General features: G+C 40.4%; 1 protein-coding gene across 3 annotated transcripts in view; it reads right to left on the bottom strand.

The window, feature by feature from the left end:
* Positions 1 to 959: 959 nt before the first annotated feature.
* The window catches only part of AGO2 (argonaute RISC catalytic component 2), a 55,859-nt gene continuing 36,244 nt past the window's right edge, over positions 960 to 20,574 (bottom strand). For all 3 annotated transcript variants that reach the window (XM_060775916.2, XM_067467260.1, XM_060775918.2), the window contains 9 exons: positions 18,592 to 18,725; positions 16,150 to 16,334; positions 14,255 to 14,414; positions 12,097 to 12,187; positions 10,244 to 10,438; positions 9,469 to 9,603; positions 8,232 to 8,333; positions 5,773 to 5,972; positions 960 to 4,554 (listed from right to left, as the gene is read on the bottom strand). In XM_060775916.2, coding sequence (XP_060631899.1) covers positions 4,446 to 4,554; positions 5,773 to 5,972; positions 8,232 to 8,333; positions 9,469 to 9,603; positions 10,244 to 10,438; positions 12,097 to 12,187; positions 14,255 to 14,414; positions 16,150 to 16,334; positions 18,592 to 18,725 — 1,311 coding nt within the window. In that variant the 3' untranslated portion in view covers positions 960 to 4,445. The remainder of the gene's footprint in view (positions 4,555 to 5,772; positions 5,973 to 8,231; positions 8,334 to 9,468; positions 9,604 to 10,243; positions 10,439 to 12,096; positions 12,188 to 14,254; positions 14,415 to 16,149; positions 16,335 to 18,591; positions 18,726 to 20,574) is intronic.

Genomic DNA, 20,574 nt, shown 5'->3' with positions numbered 1-20,574 from the left:
CTTTGATGCCAGTTTTAACCAATTTAGGGAACCAGTCAATCATACCTATATTTTTCTATAAGTGAAAGAGCACTAGCTTTAAAAAAGAGGCCAAACGAGTCACAGGGTAAGTTTAATTTGAAGTGATTCTAAAAATAAAAAGCTGAACCAAATTTTAGAAGTTTTTCAGCTCTGCACCAGATCCCAGAGTCACCCTCGCTTGCTGTAAACTAGTCCCCTTTGTTCTCATGGATAAGATTTTGGATAAAATTGTATGAAATGATTCACCTGAGATATTGCTGTGCTTACAAATGTTGTTGCAGTAAACAGCTACATCAAAAAAAGTGTATTCTTTGTTTCAATTTGGAATTTTGGTTTCATGCATATGTTATACAAAGCGGTTGTGCATATTTAGAGTGCCCTACCTTTTCAAAGTGCATTGTCAAATGGTTCAAAACAGTCTCACAACCCTTCCCCAACACACCCAGAATAGGCTGAATGTTGCCTAGCCTTAGCTTACGATGAATCGAACAATGTAAACACCACCTTTTAAGATTACAGTAAATAGGATGAAAAGAGAACCACGTGCGTTTCTTCTCCCTGATCTAATAATATCCAGGTTCCGGAAAGCCATGGTCCTTCTACCCAGAAAGATATGCGCTCAGAATTGCCACATGAACCAGTGAATAGACATTATCAGTCCTTTGGAGAAGGATCCACACTGGCTTCTAATAATAAGTCAGTTGTAGGCATATATCTGCACACTGATTAATATGTTTCAATGATTTGAAAACGGAGGAAAACAGAAATCTATGGGTTTCGACAGACATCGAAAGATAGGAGCTACTGTTTTTGTTCTTTACCAACGAATAACAGACATGGCAAACTTTTGTTATGATCTGACCACTGAGTTCTGGAGAGGAAAACAATAGTCATGGGCCCAGTATCTGTATCATTTGTTTGATTCGTGTTTTCGTTCCGTTCCGTCCATTTGGATGGCACGGAATGGGAGGGTCCCCCCTGGCACGAAAATAAACTTGGTATGAAAGGTAGGTGGGAGTGGGTACCATATCCAAGCCTGCTTTTTGGATCAATTGCCACGCCTGGGCCTGCCAGGGCTTGCAGCCGCGTGCCAAATAAGTAGTGCTCCTTACTCAGCACTTGGCTGCAGACCCTGGCAGGTCCAGGAACTTTGGGCCTTTGCTTTGGGTTTTGGAGCAAGCCCACCAGCAGCAAATACAATGGGTCTTCAGCACCAGCAAGGGAGCTCCGGTTGAAATGAGGCAAACACTGTCCAAAGGAGCATGCTGGGAAGGGGAGCCTGGGTAGGAAGCCCCCTCAATAATGGGATGAAAGAAAATAATCCTTTGGGCACCTAAAAACCAGAAGCAACTATAGAAACGAAATCGGGGGCTCACCGAAAGCCAGGACACAAAACAAATCAAGGTTTACCCTGAATGCACATGACTAGAAAACAATGACGAATCCATCATTTCTGGGCACCAAAAAGATAAAGAATGAAAGAATAATTCATGAGCTATTTCCCAAAACAGAAAGCGAATCATGACAGAATTTCAAAACCAAGGTATTAGCCAAACTTGAAAGGCTCTTCACATTGTAGCCTATCCACAAAACTGGCTGGAAAGTGCAAGTCCTCCGAAAAGAAAAGGCTGTTATGTATGCTACAGAAGTCAAATAAAGACTGTAATTGGCTTTCCAAATGAGAGAGACCCTCGCCTAGGCCCAATATGAATTAACTAGAACTGCAGTGTACAAGATTTTGGAAACAAAACAAGACAAGACACGTGTGCATCGTGCCCCCCCTTCCCACAATATTCCTGAACCAAGGTAAATATTTCCTGCCCCAAAAGGCATGTTGTTCCAGCCACATCCATTTGGCAACACGAGGCACTGCTTCCTAAGTGCAGACGTCAACAGATATACAAGACAAGTTAAATCCCTAACAAAAAATAATTATTATTCTTATAGGCAACAACAGAAATGAGCATTTACTTGCTCAGGCATTGACAATCAGTTCTTCAATATCAACAATATTCCAAGCACAATCTGTCTGATCCCATTTCCTCCACTTTGCTGAATGAAGAAAAAAGGGAAACCTAAAAAAATGCATCTACAGTAGAGTCTCGCTTATCCGACCTTCGCTTATCCGACCTTCTATCTTATCCGGAGACCTCTTTTCCCCTTCAATTAAAAGGATGCTTCCTACCTCTCTCCATTCCCAATAAGTGAAGAAGGCAAGACAAGGATGAGGAAGAAGGAGGAAGGTGGAGAAAGAAGCAGGACCAGAAACGGAAGAGTCCTCTTCCTTCCCTTTCCACACTCCTCTTCCACATCCGGGCACATTCTGCTGGACCGCTCTAGCCCCGAGGTGTTGCCTTCCCTTAACTCTTTGAGTCCCTGTTGTTAGTATTCTAGGTCTACCGCCGCATCGGATGGGTAACAGTAGGACACTCCTTATTATCCAACATTTTTGTTTATCCAATGTTCTGCCAGCCCGTTTATGTCGGATAAGCGAGACTCTATTGTACTCTGCGTTTAGGAGAAAGAAAACAAACCTGAATTGATAAAAGATCAGATTAGAAGGAAAACTTCCTGGGCTTTCTGCGATTGCAGGCATGGACAAAGTTTGGCCCTCCCTCCAGGGGCCCTCCCTCCAGGGGTTTGGCTGTTAGGAATTGTGGGAGTTGTAGTCCAAAACCCCTGGAGAGAAGACCAAACTTTGCCCATGTCTGATACAGCAGCTCTGAAGAGTCATGTCTAGTCATCGTGTACAAACAAGCTTTTATTTCCAGAACTCTGAAACAATACATCTTCAAAGAGGACATCGTTTTTGTTCATCCTCTGCCTAAGATCAACATATCCCTCCTCAACTAAAATACCAGTTTCCTTTCCTTCAACTTCTACAACGATAAGACAGAAAAATCATATTTGTGCTTGAATGTGTCAAGAATTGTTCTTCCATGTCTGTGCTTAAAATGAAAACAAAGTTTTTGAGCTGAAGAGTTTACCCATCAAGTAAAGTCCTTCCTGAAAGAACCTCTAAATCAGTGGTTCTCAACCTGGGGTCCCCAGATGTTTTTGGCCTACAACTCCCAGAAATCCCAGCCAGCTTACCAGCTGTTAGCATTTCTGGGAGTTGAAGGCCAAAAACATCTGGGGACCCCAGGTTGAGAACCACTGGTCTAAATGTTGTACGTTCCTTGCATATTCCTACTGCTACAATGCATCCTCCTCCATTCATTCCAAAACTAAACACAGACTGACTGACAAAAGTCATGGTTGGTGAGTTCAGACCCAAATAAATCACTAGTGACCACATGATAATAAGTTTCTCTTTTCCAAAAAATCCAAAAAAAAAGCCTCTCGACCAATGATATGTTAACAGAACTACGTTGAGCACTCCTTAGTAAATAAAAATAAATAGCATCTAGTCTATCATGTTAATACTGTGAAACACATACAAAATTTTACATTAATTCAAACATAATAGTGAAAAAGATTGTACTGTATCACCAACAGACCCGTATTCTTTAGAAAAAGCTTTGGAAAATTAAGTGTCACAGTCCTATAGGACCAACTCCATGATTAGTAATCAAAATGGATTCTTTAAAAGGAAAAGAAAAAAATACATCTCTCTTTTTTTAAAAAAAAAAATGGCACACTTTGCTAAGCTTTCAATGGACCTATTCCTAAAGTATACATAAATTCCTTTCCCTAACTGAAATAAATCCATCATAATTCATTCTACAAAAAAAAGAAGAATTTTAACAGCACAGTGAAAGACATTCAAGAGCAAACTCTCAAAAAATACGTTTTTTTGCCCATAGACCCCCACAGACTGTTCCTCCATAAGACAGCTAAAGACAGCTCAGGGATTCTCTTTTCGTTTCTCAGTGATAGAACGTTTGTGAATGCATCCGGAACGAGCAAACATCTCAATGGCACCCAAAATTAATATTCTGATCTCTTTTCAGGAATCAAAGCAAACTCATCGTTTCTTCTCAAGCCCAATAAACCTGAACTTGAGTATTTCTCAAATCAGTGACAATACAGATATATATGGAAAGGCATAATTCAATGAGAAGTATTTTTTTTTAGCCCTGAGATTACAGCTCTAGATATAGTTATGAAAGATGGGTTCTGATTTTTTTTTTCCTTTCCTCCTGACAAGCAGCTTTTGATTTTGGCAAATCCACACTTCTAACTGCTGTGCAATTTTGAACAAACAGGTCTGCAGTTTGCAATTAAGTCTGAAATTCCGGACGGAAGGCTTCCTTGCAAATGGAAAAAAAACCTATAATATATATATATATTTAAAAAATAAAATAAAAGATGCATCACTCATTGCTGGCTGTCGCTGTAGCTTGCGCAACTGTTGGTCTAAGTGCAGCTGGTCTCCCGTGAATCCAACTCCGAGGCGAGTTACTGAAATCATTGCAGCAATATCAGGCAAAGTACATGGTGCGTAATGTATCCTGATGAACCTGAACAGCTTTTGCAAGTGCTTGATGATCTCTGCCGTTGCTCTGGCCAGAAGTATGACTCCCTTCAGCACTGCATGACACAAAAGAGGAGAGAAGGGACAGAAAACCCTTGTTTGGTTAACTTTTTCACCCCATAAGGAAGTAAGCGATTGAATGAGGCTGAGAGACGGTGATATCCAAGCAAAGGCCAGATGAAGGAAGAAAAAGGGAATGGAGGAGAGGGAAAGATACAAAGAAAAGGTAAGAATGGGAAGGAAAAGAAGGACGAAAAGAAAGGAGAAGAAAAGAGAAGGCAAGACAATGGCAGGAAGAGAAAGGAAAGAAAGGGGGCAAAAATAATAAATGGAATAATAACAATAATAACAATAGAGTAAAATAATAAAAGTAATAAAAATATTAAAAGTAATAAGAAAAAGAATGAAATAATAAATGTAATAATAATAAAAGAGTGAAATAATAAATGTAATAACAACAATAAATTGAGTAAAATAATAAATGTAATAATAGTAATAAAAGGAGTAAAATAATAAATGTAATAAGAATAAAATAATAAATGTAATAATAACAAAAGGAATAAAATAATAAATGCGATAATAACAGTAATGATAGAGTAAAATAATGGAAATGTAATAATAACAGTAATGATAGAGTAAAATAATAAATGGAATAAAATAATAAATTGGGTAAAATAATAAATGTAATATTAATAGAGCGAAATAATAAATGTAATAGTAGTAATAAAAGGAGTAAAATAATAAATGCAATAAGTATAATAAAATAATAAATGTAAAAATAAAAGGAATAAAATAATAAATGTATTATTATTAATAATAAAAATAGACTAAAATAATACATGTAATAAAAATAATAATAACAGAGTAAAATTATAAATAACTTTGACTCGAGTATAAGCCGAGGGGGGCTTTTTCAGCCTTTAAAAAAGGGCTGAAAAACTCAACTTATATTCGAGTATATATGATAATTCTATTTAATATTTGTATATTTTGGGGGATTTAAACTCTATTGTATTGGTTTTACTGCAAGCCACCTTGAGTCTCTTTTTTTAGAAAAAACAGTGAGAACAGGAACAAAACAGTCAGATAATCCCTTAAACAGAATTGTCTGCAGTTAAAAAATACAAATAATAAAGTTTATAGAGTTTAAGAGGATACACACCAAGAATCTCTCAATGTATCCCAATTAAGGTGCATTATCACAGTTGAGGTGAGAGGTCAGAATCTGCTCTGAAGCCCCCCACACAGCAAAGAACCCCAAATGTGTGACCCACCTGTCGTGTTCTTTATCCACCAGATGATACCTGGCTCTGAAGGCCACCAGGTGTGCATAGTATGCTGGTGCAGGGATGGAAACAGAGCGGGTGCAGCGAACGTACGTGTGACACAGCTGGTAGGTGAGGATCTGGAGCTCATCCGAAGAGAAACGATTGTCATCCCAGAGAACGTGGTAATGAGATGGTCTGCTTGTTCCCTGAAGAAGGCAGATCACAGACAGTGCTTGGCAAACATGTCTTCCCTCCATTAACTAAAACCTATTTGCTTGGTTGGTTGGTTGGATATCCCTTGGCAGGGAATTCATAATGAACTTCTCTAAGATGGACTACAAATCTATCTAGATTTATTTGAAAGACATAGTTAAAAACGTAAATCAACCCAAAGCGTTTTCACCCGCTGGAAAACTAGCTCTCCTTCTGCAGTTTTATGAAGCACCCAAAGACATCCTTTTGAACAAGAAGACATCGTTTTTATAATGTTTATTATTCATTGCTTTCATGGTTTTTAAATGCATTGTAATGTTTTTGCTTTTTATTGATGTACGTATTTTTATATATGGCATCTAATTGTTGCCGACTTGTACGCCACCCTGAGTTGCCTTCGGGCTGATATGGGCAGGATACAAATGTTGTAAATAAATAAATCTTGTGACTGCTTCTACAGAAAGTCAGTGCCTGATTGAGACTCTACTGATTGCAAGGAGTAGTTAACTGTGTGGAGCTGCATATTAGCATCGTGGCACTAAACACGCTGTTTTAATTTCGAAAGACAATTAAACACCTATCTCTTCCAGGAAGCCCAGGTTGTCAATTTTAAACTATACAATTTAAACTGGAATTTTATTGGATTGAATGATGTTATTGTGTGTTTTAATCTTTTGTCTCTCTGTTTTAATCTATGTGTTTTAAACAGTTTTACATTCTTCTCCATTGTGTTCTAAATATGTTGTAACCTACCAAGAGCCTTGGGAAGAGGAAGGTAAGAAATTAGATTTCAATGAAAATAATAAATATTCTTGTTGTTATAATTATTATTTGCCTGCACAACCTATTTATTGTGGATGTTTAAAGCAGGGAAGTATGGAGGGAAGACAGATCAAATGCAGCAAAGGGGGAAGACACTCAAAACCTTTGACATATTCAGTCTCTAACAAAAGTATTAACGGGGGAAACTGGGCTTTTATAGTTTAGAAATTAGTACTAATTCAGAACTGCAAGTTGATTATTTCAGACCAATAGGTATTCAAATAACAGCCTATAAAGTATTATAGGACTATTTTTACTTGTTCTTGATTGTTTATTGGCATCATGGGTAATTAATGCATAAAGTGCCTGAATATGCTTGCTGTCAGAAATATTAAATATTAACTAGGTATTTTTAATTACAAAAATGTAAATAAAGCACTGAAAGGGTTAAATGGATGCAATGACTCAGCAAAAGCTGTAGTTCATTAAAAGCAAGTGTGCCTGCACCTTAATAGCCTCAGTCTATGAGAGGTCATTGTGTTAGTAGGCCTCAGTATGAGAAGGCCCCAGTTTTAGTTCATCTCAGTATGCGAGAGCCCTCAGTGGGAGAAAGGCCTCAATCTGAGAGAACCCTCAGTGTGAGAAGGCCTCAGTGTTAGTAGGCCTCGATGTGAGAAGCTTCATTGAGAGAAGCCCCAAGTTGAAGGCCATCGTGTGTGAAGGCCACTGTTTAAAAACATACTATGTGAAGGTCCTGTGTAACTTCGGTGGGAGAGGAACCACTGTCAGAACGAAACTGTTTATCTGCATGAGAAAGAAGCACCGTGTGGAAGCAAAGATGTATGTATGGCGAACTTTATTTGTGTTATGGAAACCTAGTTGTTGTAAATAGTGCAACCATATTATATTGCTATAAAGAAAAGTTAAGTTTGCCTCAGTGTGAGAGAGTCATCAGTCTGAGAGAGCCCTCAATGTTTGAAGGTTTCAGTGGGAGAAAGGCCTCAGTGTTAGTAGGCCTGGTGTGTGAAGCCCTGGTGTGAGAAACTTCGGTGAGAGGAGCCCCAGGTTAAAGACCATCATGTGTGAAGCTCCTGTGTATGTTCAGTGTGAGGAGAGTCTCTGTGAGAGTGAAGCTGTATATCTGCATGAGAAAGAAGCCCAGTATGGAAACAAAGAAGTATAAATAACTTTGTGTTATGGAAATCTTGTTCTTGTAAATACTGTAACCGTGTTATATTGCTATAAAGAAAAGCTTCCTATGGAAGAGATAACATGGGTCTGTGTGTTTTTGTTCCTTTTATCACTTTGGGCTACTTGTGCTGGGTCACGCTGCTGCTAATAAGTTACTCTGCTGTACATTTATGAGAAGGGTCTTTTGCTAATAACCCCACTCGCCCAACACTTGCAATCCCCAAATTCAAATTCCCATTTCCCCATGGCTAATTTCTCATCTATAATTTCCAAAGATGTTTCACATGATCGTAGTTTACCTGAATACCAGCATGACTACACAGATAGAAGTCAAACTCTGACGGGTGGGTGATTTTTGTGTCCACTGTTGTACCTGCTGGAATGTTGCCACTTTTCCCAACCTGTAGCACAAAAAATAAGATGAGGAATTCGTTATATCTGTTTGTTTTTATTTTGAATATTAACTTCACATATGCCTGGCTTAGACTGTCGTTTGGATCATTTGCAGGCTTCGATCTAATCTCAGTGATATAATAATAATAATAACAACAACAACAACCTGGGGATCACAACCAGACACAGTGAAGACATCTGCCCTTGCGCTGTGCTATCTGCTGCTGAGTATGCATGCCCAGTGTGGAACACATCTCATCACACTAAAACAGTGGATGTGGCTCTGAATGAGACTTGCCGCATTATCAAGGGGTGTCTGCACCCTACACCACTGGAGAAATTACACTGCTTAGCCGGTATTGCACCACCTGACATCCGCTGGGAAGTAGCAGCCAATAGTGAAAGGACCAAGGCAGAGACATCCCCAGCTCATCCCCTGTTTGGGGATCAGCCAGCACGTCAACAACTTAAATCTAGAAATAGTTTTCTAAGATCTACAGAGACACTCGCTGGAACACCTCAGCAAGCGAGAGTCCAAAAGTGGCAGGCTCAAACCCAGAACCTCAACCAATGGCTGAGACCAAATGAGAGACTCCCCCCTGGGCACACAGAAGACTGGGTGACTTGGAAGGCATTGAACAGACTGCGCTCTGGCACCACGAGATGCAGAGCCAACCTTCAGAAATGGGGCCACAAAGTGGAATCCTCGACATGCGAGTGTGGAGAAGAGCAAACCACTGACCACCTGCTGCAATGCAACCTGAGCCCTGCCACATGCATAATGGGGGACCTTCTTGCAGCAACACCAGAGGCACTCCAAGTGGCCAGATACTGGTCAAAGGACATTTAATCAACTACCAAACTCACAAATTTTGTATTTTGTCTGTTTGTTTGCTTTGTTCTGTTAGAAATGTAATATAATTGACTGGCTGCCCTGGCACGACAAATAAAAAAATAAAAAAAATATTATTAATATTAATAATAATAATAATAATAACTATTTTTATACCCCAAAGGGACTCGGGTCGGCTTACAAGGGACAAGCCCAAAAATTACTCATATTAACCAATTAAAAACATAAGATAAAATATAAAACAATCGCAATTGTAAACCACATCAAAACAATATGGCTGATATACACACCCGTTCATTTTTGTCTGTACAAAACAGCCTGGTATGATGCCTCTTCTGCACGACAATGAATGTAATCCCAGGCTGGTAGTCTTTTTCTAGCTTAATGCACGCTTCTCTGATAGCCAGCAATTCGTGATGGAGAACCTACAGAAAAACAAAGGGTGAAAGCAAGGAACAGGACATGAGGCAAACATAGCAGCGGTAACAAGGACACACACACACACAAAAAAGCACCAAGGTGCCAAGATCTTGGTTCAGGTATTTTACCCTGCAGCGAAACATGCAATCCTAAGTATACGAGGACCTACCCTACATTCTTTACTTAATGAGATTAAACTAGAAAGCACTTGGGAGAAGATCAGCGTTGTTATTACAGATGTCTGCATAGGCCCAAGCCTGCCAACCAGGCTTGCAAACGCTGTTTATCATCCCAGAGCCATTTGAACACCAATGTAGAGAATTTATTCTGGCTCCAGACTCTCCTAATTTCAACAGTATACAATCAACAGAGGTCTGAGTCAGAGTGAACCTAGACATAATTCCATTTTCCATTGTGTTGTTATTGTCATTGGAGCAGGCCTGGGCAAACTCCATCCCTCCAGGTGTTTTGGACTTCAACTCCCACAATTCCTAACAGCCGGTAGGCTGTTAGGAATTGTGGGAGTTGAAGTCCAAAACACCTGGAGGGATGGAGTTTGCCCAGGCCTGCATTAGAGATTCATCTACTTTTCCTCCCTTTCTTCTTGTAGATGGTTTCAAACTAAAGACAGGGAAAAATGGTAACCTGTTGAAACTGCCCCTCGGAAACGCCGTCCCTGTAGAAAATGATCCGGGTGGGTTTGAACCGCGTCGACTTGTAGAACTGGATCAGCAGCTCCCTGACCATGGCAGCCAGATCCTGGATGATCTCCTGGCGATGCTGCTGGACCCTCACAGTGGCACAGTATCGGTTCGGGTGGGCATCCATGCTGCCTACAACCTGTTGGGGAGAAAGAACCGCCGTTGCCACATGCGCGGGCGCTCCCTTTTGGCCACAAAACCCTTTGAACATCACCAGCCAAATGTGCCAAATGTGGACCAAATCCAAATCCCCCACTCAAAATGAGTTTAAAAAAAAAAAGATGAAAGTTCCCCTAACATAGAGTCTAGTTGTCAGCTCCAGGCAGATCTCAGAAGAAAACCACACTCACAATGGAGATTTCTTGGATACGAGTTTATTATTCAGTCTTCCCAGGATGAAACGAAGTTAGATATTCAGTCTTCCCAGGATGAAACGAAGTTAGATCTGAATGTTTCCCGCCAAAGCAGCAGTATATTACCCACCCGATTCACACCCCTCCTTCCTCCCCCCCTTGTCTTGGTGTATGACTACTTTCCATTCCCAAAGAACACAGAAAAATCCCTTCCTGGCCAGATGGCCCTTATCAGACCATATTTTACTTCAATGTCAGGAGGGAGGGTTCCAGCTTTTGTTGACTTAAGCTCGAAGACCAAATCCTGACACTAGTAATGTCCAACTCTGGGGGGTGATGCTCATCTCCATTTCTAAGGCAAAGTGCTGGCGTTGTACACAGAGACCTCTAAGATCATGTGGCCAGCATGACTGCATGGAGTGCTGTTACCTTCCCACAGAAGATGCTGATACTATTGATCTACTCGCACTTGTATGTTTTTCGAACTGCTAAGTTGGCATAAACTGAGTGTAACAGTGGGAGCTCACCCCGTTCTCGGATTCCAACCGCCAACCTATCGGTCAGCAAATTCAGCATCTCAGCAGTTTAACCAGCTGCGCCGCCCAAAATGAGTTATAGATGAAATTGTTGGCCATGGCATAAATATTGAAAATTAACCAGTTTAAAGTACAAAAATGTGAGTCAAACATCGAAAGGGTAAAATGGATGTAATGACTCAGCAAAAGCTGCAGTTCAGTCTAAGCAGGAGTGCCTGTAGCTTAGCAGCCCTTATTCTGAGGAAAACCTCAGTGGGAGAAAGGTCTCAGTCTGTGAGAAGGCCTCACAGTGTGAGATAGGCCTTAGTCTGTGAGAAGGCCAAGTGTGAGAAGACCTGGTGTGAGAAGCTTGGTGAAAGAAGCTCCATGTTGAAGGCCTCGTGTGTGAACTTGCTATGCGTAAAGCTACTGTGTGAAGCTCCTGTTTAGGTTTGGTGTGAGAAAAGGCTCTGTGAGAGCGAAGCTGTTTATCCGCATAAGAAAGAAGCCCAGCATGGAAACAACTAAGGAAGTATAAAGGACTTTATTTGTGTTATAGAAACACAAGGCCACTTGTAAACAGTGCAACCATATTATTTTACTACAAAGAAAGGCCTCCTATAGAAGAGATAACATTGGTCTGTGTGTTTTTTTAAAGTAACCTTGCTATACATTCATGGGGAGTGTCTTTTGTTAATTAGTCCACTCGCTCAACAGGCTAAATGTAGAATATTATGCAGAGATCAAAAACTATTGAAATATATCAAATCACTTCAGTATTAGGCTTGTAAAATTGCATTTCATAGTAAACAAATGCATATTCTCAGCATGCCCCCCAATTCTTGTAAAATTTTTGAACAATATATGTTTAAAGCAACTTTATATGCAAGTAAATATAAGAGTGGTGACTAACTGATAAATTTACTTACAGCAGCGATGGATGGCTTTTTCCCATCTCCAGCTGGTGGATGAGTGACGTCTGCACCCAGGAAAATTACAGGCTGCTGGAAGACTGGAGGTCTGATTCAGAAGAAATACAAAAACATTACACATTTAAGATGGTAAAGTGCCTTTTTTATTCTTCTCTAGCAGCACAATTCACTCAGTCTCATACTTTCATTCACACAGCAGTGTTTGTATTTGTTTATTTTTATTAGCGGAGACTAATATGGCATTATTATCCTCTATTTAGATAGCATCGCCATCATTTTATGTGGCAACAAAGAACAAAACGGCTCCCTGCAATTACGATCTAATTAAGACATGAGACAAAAGGAAAAGCGAGTGGAAATGCAATTGGTCTCCTTCTAAACTATTAGAAGGAGCTTGTTAACAGCAGCTTTAATCTGAAGTTATCCTGTGAGTTTAATACCTGGTGATATTTTGAATGCTGGCTTTCTCATTTTGATGCCCTGTCTTTATTTTCTACTTTCTCCCTTCTCCAGCTCTGAGATAGGGCTCACAATGTCTCTATGGAAACATAGCTCTCTTTATGGCTATTTCCTTCACACATCTTTCTTCCCCAGTGACATCACAGAAGGCCACTTCACCTAGCAACAGCCAATCTAGTTATATTGGAGGGCCACCTCACCTAGCAACTGCCAAATCTTCAACTAACAACAGCCAACCTTTCATCTAGCAACAGCCAATCCAGTGCCATCATAGAGGGTCACTTCACCTAGCAACTGTCTTAGTGATATAGACAGACAAGCATACCTACACACACACATTTTCATATAGATTTACTTCATTATTGACTGGCACAACCTGGGGATCACAACCAGATACAGTGAAGACATCTGCCCTTGTGCTGTGCTACTCTGCTGCTGAATATGCATGCCCAGTGTGGAACACATCTCACCACACTAAAACAGTGGATGTGGCTCTTAATGAGACATGCCGCATTATCACGGGGTGTTTGCGCCCTACACCACTGGAGAAATTACACTGCTTAGCCGGTATTGCACCACCTGACATCCGCCGGGAAGTAGCAGCCAATAGTGAAAGGACCAAGGCAGAGACATCTCCAGCTCATCCCCTGTTTGGGTATCAGCCAGCACATCAATGACTTAAATCTAGACATAGTTTTTAAGATCTACAGAGACACTTGCTGGAACACCTCAGCAAGCGAGAGTCCAAAAGTGGCAGGCTCAAACCCAGAACCTCAACCAATGGCTGATACCAAATGAGAGACTCCCCCCTGGGCACACAGAGGACTGGGCGACTTGAAAGGCGCTGAACAGACTGTGCTCTGGCACCACGAGATGCAGAGCCAACCTTCAGAAATGGGACTACAAAGTGGAATCCTCGACATGCGAGTGTGGAGAAGAGCAAACCACTGACCACCTGCTGCAATGCAACCTGAGCCCTGCCACATGCACAATGGAGGACCTTCTTGCAGCAACACCAGAAGCACTCCAAGTGGCCAGATACTGGTCAAAGGACATTTCATCAACTACCAAACTCACAATTTTCGTATTTTGTCTGGTTTTTTATTTTATTTTTTGCTTTGTTCTGTTAGAAATGTAATATAATCAACTGTTTGCACTGACACAACAAATAAATACTTCATTATTTTTTTTCTAGCAAACTATCTTGAAAGCCTTTATACAAATAACAACAATACCTCTCCATACACAACACAAGAGGCATATTTCTTTCCCCTGTGGTCCACAGTTTCAATGGTTGTTTTTCAAATTAGGCATTCAATAGCTTATCCATCAGGATCCAACAAGATCATTATAATTCTGCCTCTCTCTCTCTCTCCCTCAATCAACAACAGAGAGCTTTTTGGTGACACACAAAACAAGAATTTTTCCCCCTCTGGTTCCAGTTTGATTCATTACACCATTGTTAAAAGGCATGCTTCCTTTGCATTTTTACAAGCTGTTCATTAAATTTTCGCCATGGAAACCAACATTTTTGTTTAATTACCTGACCCCCAAGTACAACTCTTTCCCAGAAAATAAGGAGAATCCAGGCACTGCACTAATGGGCAATTTATTTTTCTTCCCCTTAACAAACTATCCTTTTCAATACTGCAGTGCCACCGAATGCTTAATCGTTCATTAACTAAGACGCTCTTACCTTCCCTGAGGCAGCAAAATGTTATTTACGCCTCCCAATTTGACATTGATTTTTAAGCACAGATTGGACAGGGTTTGTGGCGTTGTCCGTTGCACATTTTTCATCTGCACGCACTGCGTGGCCATGCCCAGCACCGTGTCCCCAACACGCTTCACCTCCGCTGCCAAGAAAAGAGGAGATATTCAGTTGAGTTACTCTGATTCCAATAGTTTCTTTGTCTCCAGGAATGCTCAAGCTTCACTATCTCAATAATATTATCTTGTATTATGTAATTCTTCTCCCAACATATTTATTTATTTACAGTATTTATATTCCACCCTTCTCACCCAGCAGGGGACTCAGGGCGGATTACAATGTACATATACATGGCAAACATTCAATGCCATAGACACACAACATATACACACAAGACATTCAGAGGCTATTTAACAATCCAGTTTTTTTCCTAAGGGTATTCTGACCACTAGGGCAGCTGTCGCTTCACCGTCCATTTGTGACACTGATGAAGTACTTCCTCATTTTTTGCATGCTTGCTGGAGATTTTTATGGCCTCGTAAATTAGTTAAATTAGCCTCCCCACATAAGCGGTACCTAAATTTCCTACTTGACAGATGCAACTGCCTTTCGGGCTGCAAAGGTCGACAACAAGCTACACAAATTGCCTGGAAGCTCACTCCGACCCGAACTGGCTTTGAACCCATTATCTTTCGGTCAATAGCGATCTTAATGCAGCTGACTCCCAGCCAGTTGCGCCACAGTCCCGGTGCCTAGCAGTTCGAAAACATGCAAATGTGGGTAGATCAATAGGTACCGCTCCAGTGGGAAGGTAACAGCGCTCCATGCAGTCATGCCGGCCACATGACCTTGGAGGTGTCTACGGACAACGCCGGCTCTTCGGCTTAGACATGGAGATTAGCACCAACCCTCAGAGTCGGACACAACTGGACTTAATGTCAGGGGAATTATCTACTTTAAAACTAAGATCTTCAATAGAGTTCCTTAAGGAAAAAAGGAAGGAGTTGGGTAGCTTTGAAAGAAAGGCCATTCCCAATGCTAGTCCTCCAATTTTTCAATCTTCTTCATAGGAAAATCAACCGTATAGTATTTTGTCTTTCTGAACATAAGCAGAAGGCTTCAAAAAAATCCCAACTCCTATTTTTACTAAATTGGCATTATGGGAATGCATGGTATTAACGTTGTGCTATGCTAATAATATAATATATTGTATTTACATATAACTTGTAAGCTGCTCTGAGTACCCCTCGGGGTGAAAAGGGTGCATATAAATGTTTGCATGTGTGTGTATATGTATATGTGTGTGTGTGTGTATATATATATAAAGGGTACCCAAGCAAGTGTGTGTGCGTGTGTGTATAACTCTTCCTTATAAAAATATTTCAATCAATAGCAATCCTCCTCCAGATCTCCTAATTTTTCTATAAAATACATGCCTATTACTCCATGTTATGCTGTTAACGCAACTCCACATTAGAACTGTATTACAGAGGGGATTTTCTAATGCAGCCTTGTGAAACCTTGATGGCAATATTAAAAGGCTACCCAGCCATATATGGACAGAAAGCATGCTCACAGAAGCAAGTGACAAAACTAAACAGATCCAATTGTAGCACAGCTGGCCAGAGACCTACATCAGGCAATTCCACAGAGAACAGCTGCTTTACATCTCAATTTCAGGATGCAAATGGGCATAAATAAAGTTAATAATAAAAAAATACAGCATGTCAATGAGCGAAATGACTAGATAGCAGAGGTAACAATTAACTATGACAACTGTAAACATTGGAGGAGAAGAAAAAGTCCCGTCCCCCCCGCCCCAGTACCATAATGTAATATTTCAGTATTGAATAAACCGACACAAAAGTTGTCAAACTAACCATAAACTGGCGTTTTTCCAGGTAAAATGACTACCACAAGCTGCAACCCAGCATAGGTGTTCTTTAGATGCCGGAACATGGGCTCCACACTGTCCGCTCCCTGGGCATATTTACAGAAACAGGGCTGGCCCTGGATGGGCATCCCTGCATCTCTGGATATTTTCCTCAGCTGTTCTGTGAAAGACCTTGAGGTGGGAAAAAAGGAGGGTACACATTTAAGGGAAAACGTTTTGCATTCAATTAAAATAATACAATGAGTCTTTGGGTTTGGTTCTAGAGCAACCTCACTGTCTTGTGGATATCAAAATACATGGATGTTATCTAGAACAGGGCTTCTTATACTTTTCTATTCAGACCCAAATATTTTTTACATGACTCTAGCAAACTTTGTCCCTCCAGGTGTTTTGGACTTCAACTCCCACAATTCCTAACAGCCTACCGGCTGTTAGGAATTGTGGGAGTTAAAGTCCAAAACACCTGGAGGGACAAAGTTTGCCCATGCTTGCTTAAACTGTATTTTGGATCATTTGCAGGCTTCGGTAAGGTTGTAATCCAATACACACTAACGCTAAATAAATGCTACCATAGTCAGTGAAAACCATCTAACCTCCAAAGTATATATTTATTTATAATGTTAGTACTGCAGAGCAAATATTTCACTAGCATGTGCCATGCCAAAGATATGGAAGTCATTGGTTTCAATCAGGAAATCAGGTGATGAACTGATCTAAATTCTCCAACTGACTCTGTTACACTAGACCAGTGGTTCCCAACTTTTGGTCCTACAGTTTTGTTGGACTTCAAGTCCGAGAAATTCCAGCCAGTTTACCAGCTGTTAGGAATTGTGGGAGGAAATAATAAAATACATGATGGATGCAATTAAAGCCTAGGCTGGAAGGACCAGACCACAAGAAAAAATTGGTTTGAATATCTAGCTGACTACCTACTCCAAGATTATATTAGTGAAAGGAAAAGTTATTATAGAACGGGTCAAATCAGAAAGACCTGGGAGGCAAAATGGAAGGGTCTCATTTCCAGGAAAAAAAAGGGGAAAGATAGATATAAGGAGTTAAATAAGACTATCTACATGGACTGAACAATTGTAATAACTATAGCAAGAGTAGTAAACTGTTCCGGGGGGGGGGGGGGGAGAGAGATGTGGTGGTGGTGGGATTGGGGCGAAAATACTTGTATTTTGACTGCTGAATTTTGAAGATTGCATGTTTCTATGTATGTTTGTGTGTGTGTGTACATTTGAAAAAAAAGGAATTGTGGGAGCTGAATTCCAAAACACCTGGAGGACCAAAGGTTGGGAACCACAGCACTAGACACTCTCCTCCCCCTCTGCTTTCATCTTGTAATTTAATCCTATTTTACCAAATTTATTATTTAATCAAGTTTTATAGTGTTTTAATTTATTTTAGTTAACTATTACAGGAGTTTTAGCATAGTGATTAGTGTTGTTTGTGTATTTTTGTTTTTGTCTTTTATTATTGATATGTTCAGTTGACTAATCAATCAATCTACTAATTTATTCATTTACAATATTTATTTATTTATTTACTATATTTATTTATTTACTATATTTATATAACGCCCCTCTCAACCCAGAGGCGACTCAATAAACAGATCTATCCATCAAAATCAGGAAATATGAATAATATATATTGTTCAGAAGCCAGTAGTGCAGTGAGTAACACTGCTGAGCTGCTGAACTTGCTGACCAAAAGGTTGGCGGTTCAAATTTGGGGAGCGGGGTGAGCACCTGCTGTTAGGCCCAGCTTCTGCAGTTCAAAAAAATGCAAATGTGTGTAGTTAAATAGGTACCACTTCTGCGGAAAGGTAACTGCACTCTATGCAGTAATGCTGGCCACATGACCTAGGAGGTGTCTATGGACAATGCCGGCTCTTTGGCTTAGAGATGGAGATGAGCGCCATCCCCAAGAGTCACACATTACTAGACTTAATGTCAGGGGAAACCTTTACCTTGGCTTTACTGTTCAAGAGGTGATTTTGCTTTCAATTATTTTAGCTACAGAGCAGGACGCCCACAACAGTCGAAAAAAGGCAAATAAAGGTGTGAGAGTTTTCTTAACCTGAGCAGACATCTTTTTAGAAATCTCTTCCAGAAGTTGACTATAGAATGTTTCAGGAAGATTTTAATATATTCTCTTTAGGAATCTCTAAGTCATTGAGCATTACTCTATGGTCAATTTCTGGCAGAAGTTGGCTATCGAGATTCCTATAGAGAACATATTAATCAGATAACTGAATCCGTAAAATATAAACCTGAAAATGATGAGGACTGACTGCATTTTTCTAATGTCTGCAGAGATGGATTCTTTAATTATAACAATCTGAAAATCATTTTTAAGGACCATGCATACTTAAATAAGAAGCTTATGAGAACTACAAGGTAAACACAACATTAATCAGGCTTACTTAAGGTGGACTTCAGTGCACTGTCGTTGCGGAGCAAAGCAAGCAATTGCCCAGACTTTTATTTCAATGCCAGTGTGAAACTGTTTGTTCCTCATATCCCAAACTCCTTGAACTGGTGTAGCAATTGCTTTGTTCTAGAAATCAAGGGAAAAAAGAGTGAATGCTATACATATGCAACAGTGGGGAAAAAGTTTCAAATGCAATATATTTTTGGAACCTCAGCATTCAAGTAACAACCACAATCAGAGGAAACGGGTTCACAGAAAATCATCCAAGTTCAAAACCCCAATCAAGAACAAACAGTATTATCGAATCAAGGATAAAACACAACCTAGAAGTTACCCCTTAAGGCAACTATCTGTGAGTCATATTGGTAGGTTAAGAGAAGAGACTTGAGCAAAAAAATAGAGCAGTGGAGCACGAAGATTGCTAGGGTGGGGAACATATCATATTTTCTTCTCTGCAAAACACAAGAGGCCATAATTTGTGATGCCAAGCGACATCTAAATTATTCAGGTAGCATCAAAACACATTAAAGGGAGGGTTGGTGCAAAGGATTCCTCTTAAAACCTCACAAGAAGAAAGGAATGTGTAAATTGTCAAAAATATTAAATAGGTATTTTTAATTACAAACATGTAAGTCTAGCACTGAAAGGGTTAAATGGATACAATGACTCTGTAAAAGCTGCAGGATATAAGCAGATGTGCTTGTAGCTTAGTAGCCCTCAGTCTGTGAGAGGTCTCTGTGGGAGAAGGGTTTCAGTGTGTTAGTAGGCCTCAGTGTTAGTTTGCCTCAGTGTGAGAGAGCCCTCAGTGTATGAAGGCTTCAGTGAGGGAAAGACCTCAGTGTTTAGTAGGCCTGGTGTATGAAGCTGTTGTGACTCAGCTAGAATCACAGAGTGATGGTTTCAATTATTCTGATGGGGATGATCAGATGGAAAGCAAGGATGTTCCTGTGTTAGACGAGGAAGACCAGGATCAGGGGGCAGAAGTTCAGTTGTTTCCCACAGCAAGGGTTGATGCTGGGGAAAGTGAAACTACTGAGAGTGATAGCCAGGGGTCTGATGAAGGAAGGGAGGATGTAGGAAGGGAGGACTGCTCTCAGCCAGCTAATGAGGGATCGCTTGGAATTGAAAGTGCAAAGGAGTGCCAGGATCGGCGAGAGAGAGAGGCCCGAGGCCTTATGAACGCCTTCATGCTAGCCCAAGTGTATTAAACAGACTGTTTGAATGTGCCTCAGTGTCAGAGCAACTTAACGCTTTAACTAAGACTAGGACATTAAGATCATCCAGGAAGGCCCTGCTCTCAGTCCCGCCTGCATCACAGGCGCGCCTGGCGGGAACGAGAGACAGGGCCTTCTCAGTGGTGGTCCCTCGGCTGTGGAACGCCCTTCCTATAGATATCAGATTGGCCCCATCCCTACTGGCGTTTCAGAGGAAAGTGAAGACCTGGCTGTTCGAACAAGCATTTGATTAAGTAGTGTAATGAATATAGGAACACGGATTAACGGATGATGAGACTGGATTCTGATTTTGCTGATGAGACGCTAATGATTGTTATACTGATGTTTAATTGTTGATGATGCTATTGTTTTAACTGTCCCATAATCGTTTTATGATGTTTTGCATTGAATTTTGCTGTTGTTAACCGCTTTGAGTCGCCTGAGGGCTGAGAAAAGCGGTATACAAATGAAGTAAATAAAAAATAAATAATAAGAGACTTTGGGATTTATCTTGTAGCTTTTCATGTTCATGTTTTAGGACTTTGTCTTGCACTTAAGGGACTTCGCCTTGCCTGTGTCTTCATGGATCTTGTTTGCCTATGTTACCTTGGATTGATCTTTTGAAATATACTTTTGCTTTTTGAACTTTTTATCTTTTATTTTAAATAAAACTACAAAGACAACTGCTGGTGTGTTCTTTGGTGTCTTAAGCAAGGTGGTTCTACTCTGAGGTGCGACAGAAGCCCTGGTGTGAGAAACTT

Source organism: Anolis sagrei, chromosome 4 (assembly GCF_037176765.1).
Source record: "Anolis sagrei isolate rAnoSag1 chromosome 4, rAnoSag1.mat, whole genome shotgun sequence".
Classification (NCBI taxonomy): Eukaryota; Metazoa; Chordata; class Lepidosauria; order Squamata; family Dactyloidae; genus Anolis; species Anolis sagrei.
Note: the sequence above shows the minus strand (reverse complement) of the source record. Positions and strands in the feature narration are given on the sequence as shown.